Source organism: Physeter macrocephalus, chromosome 4 (assembly GCF_002837175.3).
Source record: "Physeter macrocephalus isolate SW-GA chromosome 4, ASM283717v5, whole genome shotgun sequence".
NCBI lineage: Eukaryota > Metazoa > Chordata > Mammalia > Artiodactyla > Physeteridae > Physeter > Physeter macrocephalus.
In genome coordinates this window covers 50,813,266-50,821,415 of record NC_041217.1, presented here as the reverse complement: position 1 = coordinate 50,821,415, position 8,150 = coordinate 50,813,266, and the positions used below count along the sequence as shown (strand labels likewise).

At 36.4% G+C, this 8,150-nt stretch overlaps 1 protein-coding gene across 8 annotated transcripts in view; it reads left to right on the top strand.

Moving 5' to 3' along the window:
• Positions 1-8,150, top strand: part of ACBD6 (acyl-CoA binding domain containing 6) — a 222,636-nt gene that overhangs the window by 8,576 nt on the left and 205,910 nt on the right. For all 8 annotated transcript variants that reach the window (XR_003679439.2, XM_024133640.3, XM_028488606.2 and 5 more), the window contains exon 3: positions 3,505-3,601. Coding sequence is in view for 7 of the 8 variants with exons in the window: in XM_024133640.3 (XP_023989408.1) it covers positions 3,505-3,601 (97 nt within the window). In the remaining variant the exon portion in view is untranslated. The remainder of the gene's footprint in view (positions 1-3,504; positions 3,602-8,150) is intronic.

Here is an 8,150-nt window from a genome sequence, read left to right as displayed (position 1 = left end):
TTGCATCTATATTCATCAGTGATATTGGTCTGTAATTTTCTTTTTTTGTAGTATCTTTGTCCGGTTTTGGTAGCAGGGTGATGGTGGCCTCATAGAATGAGTTTGGAAGTGTTCCTCCCTCGCCGATTTTTGGAAGACTCTTAGGATGCTTTGCATTTCTGCGGTGTCTGTTGTAACTTCTCCTTTTTTATTTCTAATTTGATTGATTTGAGTCCTCTCCTGCTTTTTCTTGGTGAGTCTGGCTAATGGTTTATCAATTTTGTTTCTCTTCTCAAAGAACCAGCTTTTAGTTTAAAGATGCTTGATATGATTTCAGTTTTCTTAAATTACTGAGGCTTGATTTGTGACCCAAGGTGTGATCTATCCTGGAGAATGTTCCTTGTGCACTTGAGAAGAAAGTGTAATCTGCTGTTTTGGATGCAATGTCCTATAAATATCAATTAAATCTTTCTGGTCTGTTGTGTCATTTAAAGCTTTTGTTTCCTTATTAATTCTCTGGATGATCTGTTCATTGGCGTAAGTGAGGTGTTAAAGTCCCCCACTGTTATTGTGTTACTGTCTATTTCCTCTTTTATAGCTGTTAGCCGTTGCCTTGTGTATTGAGGTGCTCCTATGTTGGGTGCATATATATTTATAATTGTTATATCTTCTTCTTGGTTTGATCTCTTGATCATTATGTAGTGTCCTTCCTTGTCTCTTGTAACATTCTTTATTTTAAAGTCTATTTTATCTCATATGAGAATTGCTACTCCAGCTTTCTTTTAATTTCCATTTGCATGGAATATCTTTTTCCATCCCCTTACTTTCAGTCAGTCTGTATGTGTTCCTAAGTCTGAATTGGGTCTCTTGTAGACAGCATATATACAGGTCTTGTTTTTGTATCCATTCAGCCAGTCTTTGTCTTTTGGTTGGAAGATATAATCCATTTACATTTAAGGTAGTTATAGATATGTATGTTCCTGTTACCATTTTCTTAATTGTTTTGGGTTTGTTTTTCTAGGCTTGTCTCTTGTAACATTCTTTATTTTAAAGTCTATTTTATCTCATATGAGAATTGCTACTCCAGCTTTCTTTTAATTTCCATTTGCATGGAATATCTTTTTCCATCCCCTTACTTTCAGTCAGTCTGTATGTGTTCCTAAGTCTGAATTGGGTCTCTTGTAGACAGCATATATACAGGTCTTGTTTTTGTATCCATTCAGCCAGTCTTTGTCTTTTGGTTGGAAGATATAATCCATTTACATTTAAGGTAGTTATAGATATGTATGTTCCTGTTACCATTTTCTTAATTGTTTTGGGTTTGTTTTTCTAGGCCCTTTTCTTCTCTTGTGTTTCCCAATTAGAGAAGTTCCTTTAGCATTTGTTGTAGAGCTGGTTTGGTGGTGCTGAATTCTCTTAGCTTTTGCTTGTCTGTAAAGCTTTTGATTTCTCTATCAAATCTGAATGAAATCCTTGCTGGGTCGAGTAATGTTGCTTGTAGGTTCTTCCCTTACATCACTTTAAATATGTCATGCCACTCCCTTCTGGCTTGTAGAGTTTCTGCTGAGAAATCAGCTGTTAACCTTATGGGAGTTCCCTTGTATGTTATTTGTCGTTTTTCCCTTGCTGCTTTCAATAGTTTTTCCTTGTCTTTAATTTTTGCCAGTTTGATTACTGTGTGTCTCAGCGTGTTTCTCCTTGGGTTTATCCTGTATGGGACTCTGTGCTTCCTGGACTTGGGTGGCTATTTCCTTTCCCATGTTAGGGAAGTTTTCGACTATAATCTCTTCAAATATTTTCTCGGATCCTTTCACTCTTCTCCTTCTGGGATCCCTATAATGCGAATGTTATTGTGTTTAATGTTGTCCCAGAGGTCTCTTAGGCTGTCTTCATTTCTTTTCATTCTTTTTTTGTCTTCCAGGTCACTTATCCGTTCTCCTGCCTCAGTTATTCTGCTATTGATTCCTTCTATTGTATTTTTCATTTCAGTTATTGTATTGTTCCTCTCTGTTTGTTTGTTCTTTAATTCTTCTAGGTCTTTGTTAAACATTTCTTGCATCTTCTTGATCTTTGCCTCCATTGTTTTTCTGAGGTCCTGGATCATCTTCACTATCATTATACTGAATTCTTTTTCTGGAAGGTTGCCTATCTCCGCTTCATTTAGTTGTTTTTCTGGGGTTTTATCTTTTTCCTTCATCTGGTATGTAGCTCTCTGCCTTTTCATCTTGTCTATCTTTCTGTGAAGGTGGTTTTTGTTCAACAGGCTGCAGGATTGTAGTTCTTGCTTCTGCTGTCTGCCCTCTGGTGGATGAGGCTATCTGAGAGGCTTGATGGGAGGGACTGGTGCTGGATAGAGCAGAATTTCTGCTGCCAGTGTCCTTGTCTCCAGGTGAGCCATAGCCACCCCCTGTCTGTACAGGAGACCCTCCAACACTAGCAGGTACGTCTGGTTCAGTCTCCTACAGCGTCACTGCTCCTTCCCCTGGGTCCCTGTGCACACACTACTTTGAGTGTGCCCTCCAAGAGTGGAGTCTCTGTTTCCCCCAGTCCTGTGTAAGTCCTGCAGTCAACTCCCGCTAGCCTTCAAAGTCTGGTTCTCTGGGAATTCCTCCTTCCATTGACATACCCCCAGGTTGGGAAGCCTGACGTGGGGCTCTGAACCTTCACTCCAGTGGGTGGACTTCTGTGGTATAATTGTTCTCCAGTTTGTGAGTCACCCACCCAGCACTTATGGGATTTGATTGTATTGTGATTGCGCCCTTCCTACCGTCTCATTGTGGCTTCTCCTTTGTCTTTGGATGTGGGGTGTCTTTTTTGGTGAGTTCCAGTGTCTTCCTGTTGATGATTGTTCAGCAGTTGGTTGTGATTCTGATGCTCTCTCAAGAGGGAGTGAGAGCACATGCTTCTACTCCGCCATCTTGAACCAAAAAACCCTCCCCTTGCTTTTGATGTCCCTGCCCAAAGTCTCAGGGTCCACTACTAGCAGCTTAGAGATGAGATAACAGCAGAAGCGGAGGTATATTTCTCACATCTTAAAATAAGAAGTTTGAAGCATTTCCCACAGAATATTCTTTTGTGTGACAAAGGTTAACATATTACTGAGATGCCACAAACACCGTTAACTCGTAAGATGGGAACTACTCCTATTGTTTGTAGACCATACATTCTCAACGGGGTTTGAAATTTGGGTTTGGGGGAGTTTTAAAATCTTAGATAGTACAATAGTGCGTTGTCTTCCAAAATTCAACAGATGTGCAATGTATGTGTAATTTTAAAATTTCATGGGTGAGGGTGATTAGGAAAAAAAACGTCTAAAAGGGCTCCTTAGGTGGGGTGATAAGGTCTGTATTGCTGTGGACCAATGAAATGCAAAAAGAGAAGGCTATTCATATATGGCTTATTATATCTGTATCTCCTGACCCTTACAACGTGTGTGCCTTTTTTTTAATAATGAAAAGAAGAAATATACTGTTTGTGTTCCTTACATAGTTAATGATAGGTCATTTTGGATATTCTCTACTTTAGGGAAGCATGGAAAGCACTTGGTGATTCAAGCCCCAGCCGAGCAATGCAGGAGTATATTGCTGTAGTTAAAAAATTAGATCCAAGTTGGAATCCTCAGGTAAGACCTAATGATTGTAAATAATATTTTCCAATAACATATTATCTTTCTCTCAAATAAATGTTTAAAACTAAGCTTTAGGCTTAAATAACATCCTTAAAGTTTTATTTTCTCAAGTCAAAAGATTATAAAGTTATTGCAGTATTTATCTAAAAATACTATTGCTTATATGTTAACATAATCAGCTACTGATACTGAGAACTTCTCTGAATTGTAGAGCATTTTTAAAAGCATAATTGTAATTTCAATCGTGTAAAAACTCAATTCATTTCAGAATTTGAAAGAGTTTAACTTGAGATCATATTATTATCTTGAGAAATGGAAGGTTTTTTTTTTTTAATGAGCACTTTCTATGAAAGTACAAAATGCTTGTTGATAGGGATAAAATATGAATGACATGCTTTCTGCCATTATGTAAAGTACCTTATAGAATATAAAACATATCAAAAATAGAGTAACAGTATAAAACAATAATAATGCGAATGCTAGGGTATCCAGCGGAAGAACAGATTACTTTGGACTTTGGGGGCAGTTATTACATTGTTACATATTTATTACCAGTATGAAGGAATTTTATTCCACCAGTAATGGAATCTTAAAATGTCAGAGTTGTAAGGAATCTTAAAGATTTATATGTTATGACATATAAAAGTATATCTTAATTATGAGTACAAAGGGCGAGAGATAACCAAGTTAGGATATCTCTAATGATACAACTGCCTTTCGGAAATCATTGAAACATTTCCTGATGTTTTTGATGTGCATGAGTATTCATTCTCAGAAACATTCCTTCTTATTAATATCTTTTATGAAACGTCAAGTTTGCATACAGATATATACCATAAAGGTCCTAAGGACTTAAACTCTGAAATTTAGTGGTAAAAACAGGTGCATCTCTGAGCTGAACTCAGCCTGAACACAAATGGCATGGTATTTATGTATTTATTTATTATTTATTTATTAACATCTTTATTGGAGTATAATTGCTTTACAATGATGTGTTAGTTTCTGCTGTATAACAAAGTGAATCAGCTATACATATACATACATCCCCATGTCCCCTCCCTCTTGTGTCCCCCTCCCACCTTCCCTATCCCACCCCTCTAAGTGGTCACAAAGCACTGAGCTGATCTCCCTGTGGCACGATATTAAAAAAAAACAAAAACAAGACTTGAAATTGCATGCCTTTAAGTGAGTCCTTACTCTTCAGGTCCAGCCGCTGTGGTCTCAGTTCTTCCCTATTGACTTATACTTGACTGTTTCTGATGCCTGGCTTATGTAGGTATTTGAGTTGATAACTTCTGATAAATGACAGAATTTATGATTTCTTACCTTCAATACTTTAATTACTAAGTAAAATTCCGTTAAGTATGACTCTTACAAATGCACAGTCCATGTAGTTAGGTAGTTCTTCCTTAGGGAAACCCAAACAGGCATTAAGGATGTTTTAAAAAATATCTAAATCTTACCTATTGAACTTATAAAACTTGAGTAAACTAAGCAGAACCAAAGATACTTTCTTTTTTTTTTCTTTTCTTTATTTTTTTACTTTTTTTTTCAACATCTTCATTGGACAAAGATACTTTCAAGTAAAAATGATTCTTTAATACATTGTTCTAAAAATATGTTAACATCATAATCTAGTTGTAAACAGGAATTTTACATTTCATTTACGTTTTAATTTTTAGTTTAAGCATTCTGAGCTGGTCCCTTTGACTCACAGCTTTTTTTCCCCCTTGTTTTTGATTGGTATGGGGCAGATCATAATCTCAATCTCAAGAGATTTGTTATTTGGTTCATTATCTTTTAGGTTAAAAGAACCATTTTCTTTTGATATTTGTTTCTAAAAATGATGAAATAATAACAACTCTCATGCTGAGTGTGTTCTTTGCATGTATTGCCCTTTGAAATCTTCATAAGAATTTTAAGAATTAGGAACTATTATTGTCTGTATTTTAAAAAATAGAAAATTCAGGCACAGAGAGGCTTAGTAACTTTTCTAAGATTAGCCAGCTAATGAATGGTGTTGCCAGGATTTGGACCTATGCTTACATGAGTCCAGATCCCCACCACTAATCACTCTGCTATCTGTTCTATAGCTGACATTATGTGTATTAAAAAAAGCATGTAAACGTAAGTGTATGGAAAATTCAAGTAAAGATATTTATTTATTTTAAATTTATTATTTTAAAATTTTATTTTATTTTTGGCTGTGTTGGGTCTTTGCTGCTGCGCGCGGTCTTTCTCTAGTTGTGGCGAGTGGGGCTACTCATTGTTGCTGTGCGTGGGCTTCTCATTGCAGTGGCTTCTCTTGTTGAGGAACATGGCCTCTAGGTTTGTGGGCTTCAGCAGTTGTGGTGTGTGGGCTTAGTAGTTGTGGCTCACGGGCTCTAGAGTGCAGGCTCAGTAGTTGTGGCACACGGGCATAGTTGCTCTGTGGCATGTGGGATCTTCCTGGACCAGGGCTCGAACCTGTGTCCCCTACATTGGCAGGTGATTCTTAACCGCTGCGCCACCAGGGAAGCCCAAGATAGTTACTTTTTCAATCAAAGCTACATGGTACCTTTAAGTATAAAATGAATAGTGCTTTAAAATGTAACCCTTTGCCTGTTTTCTGTTTTGTTTCATCTTTCTTGAAGTATAAAATGACTAGTGCTTTAAAATGTAACCCTTTGCCTGTTTTCTGTTTTGTTTCGTCTTTCTCGAGAATGTACTGTTGAATGTCTAATATAATCAAGGCAATTCTTTTGCTTTTACTTACATAGTTTTTTGGGAGGGAGGCAGAGAGGGTGAGTTTTTTTTTTTTTTAATAAGTTTATTTATTTTTATTTTTGGCTGCATTGGGTCTCTGCTGGAGCACACGGGCTTTCTCTAGCTGCAGCGAGCGGGGGCTATTCTTTGTTGCAGTGCACGGGCTTCTCATTGCGGTGGCTTCTCTTGCTGCACAGCAGGGGCTTCAGTAGTTGTGGCTCGCGGGCTCTAGAGTGCAGGCTCAGTAGTTGTGGCACATGGGCTTAGTTGCTCCGTGGCCCGCAGGATCCTCCCGGACCAGGGCTCGAACCCCTGTCCCCAGCATTGGCAGGCAGATTCTTAACCACTGCGCCACTAGGGAAGTCCCAAGGGTGAGTTTTTATTTTGGTATAATTTACTTTTATTTCTATTATTTTTGACAAATAAAAATTATATATATTTAAGGTATACAATGTGATGTTTTGGTATTTGGTATAGATCTTGTGAAATGATTATCACAGTCAGACTAATTAATATATCCCTCACCTCCCATATTTATCATGGTTTTATGTGTGTGTGTGGTGAAAACACTTGAGATCTACTCTCTAAGCAAATTTCATGTATGCGATACATTATTATTAATTAGTGTACTTATTAGTAACTAATAATAGTACATTATTATTAACTAATGTATACTGGATGTAACTTTTTTAAAGTTTCAAGAATAGTACAAGACACTTCTGGATGGCCTTTGTCTAGTTACACCAGTTTTTTTTACATTTGTTTTAGCATTCTTTCTCTATTTACTCATAAATACATACATACTACATATAAATAAGTTTTTTCGGAATTATTTTATTATTATTTTTGAACTAAAAGTTATAGACGTCATGTCCCTTTATTACTTAATACTTCAGTATGTTACTATACTGCAGTTATCAAAATAGGTAATTTTTTTTTTTTTTGGTGTCATGAATTCTTTTGAAATTCTTTTTTTTTTTTCAGAACGCTGGGCTCAAGAGTTCCTACAGGGCATGCGTGTATGTGTGTAGATATGTGTGTGTATACATGTTTCTTTTAATATAAAAATTGTAAATGTATATTTAAGGTATATAATATGATGATTTGATGTATATATACATAGTAAAATGATTAGTCAAGCTAACTCACGTAACATCTCTCATAGTCACCTTTTCTCTATGTGTGTGATGAAAACACCTGAGATTTACTCTCAGCATATTTCCAGTATTCAGTACAGTGTTATTAACTGTAGTCATCATGCCTGTACATTAGATCTCTAGACTTATTCATCCTACGTAAATGCAACTTTGTACCCTTTGACCAATATCTCGCTATTTCCCCTAGCCATTCGTAAACAACATTCTATTCTCTGCTTCTATGAATTTCACTTTTTAATTTTTTTAGATTCTATATATGAGATCATATAATACTTGTCTTTCTCTGTCTGGCTTATTTCACTTAGCATAATGTCCTCCAGGTTCATCCATGTTGTCATAAGTGGTAGGATTTCCTTTGTTCTCATGGCTGAATAATGTTCTGGTATGTGTGTGTGTATATACACACACACACAATACATCTTGTTTATGCATTCATCCATACATGGACACTTAGGTTGTTTCCATATATTGGCTATTGTGAATAATGCTAAAAACATGAGAGGGCAAGATATCTCTTTGAGATCCTGATTTCATTTCCTTTAGATGTATACCCAGAGGTGAGATTGCTGGATCATATGGGAGTTCTATTTTTAAGTTTTTTTTTTTTTTTTTTTTTTTTTTTTTTTTTTTGCAGTACGCGG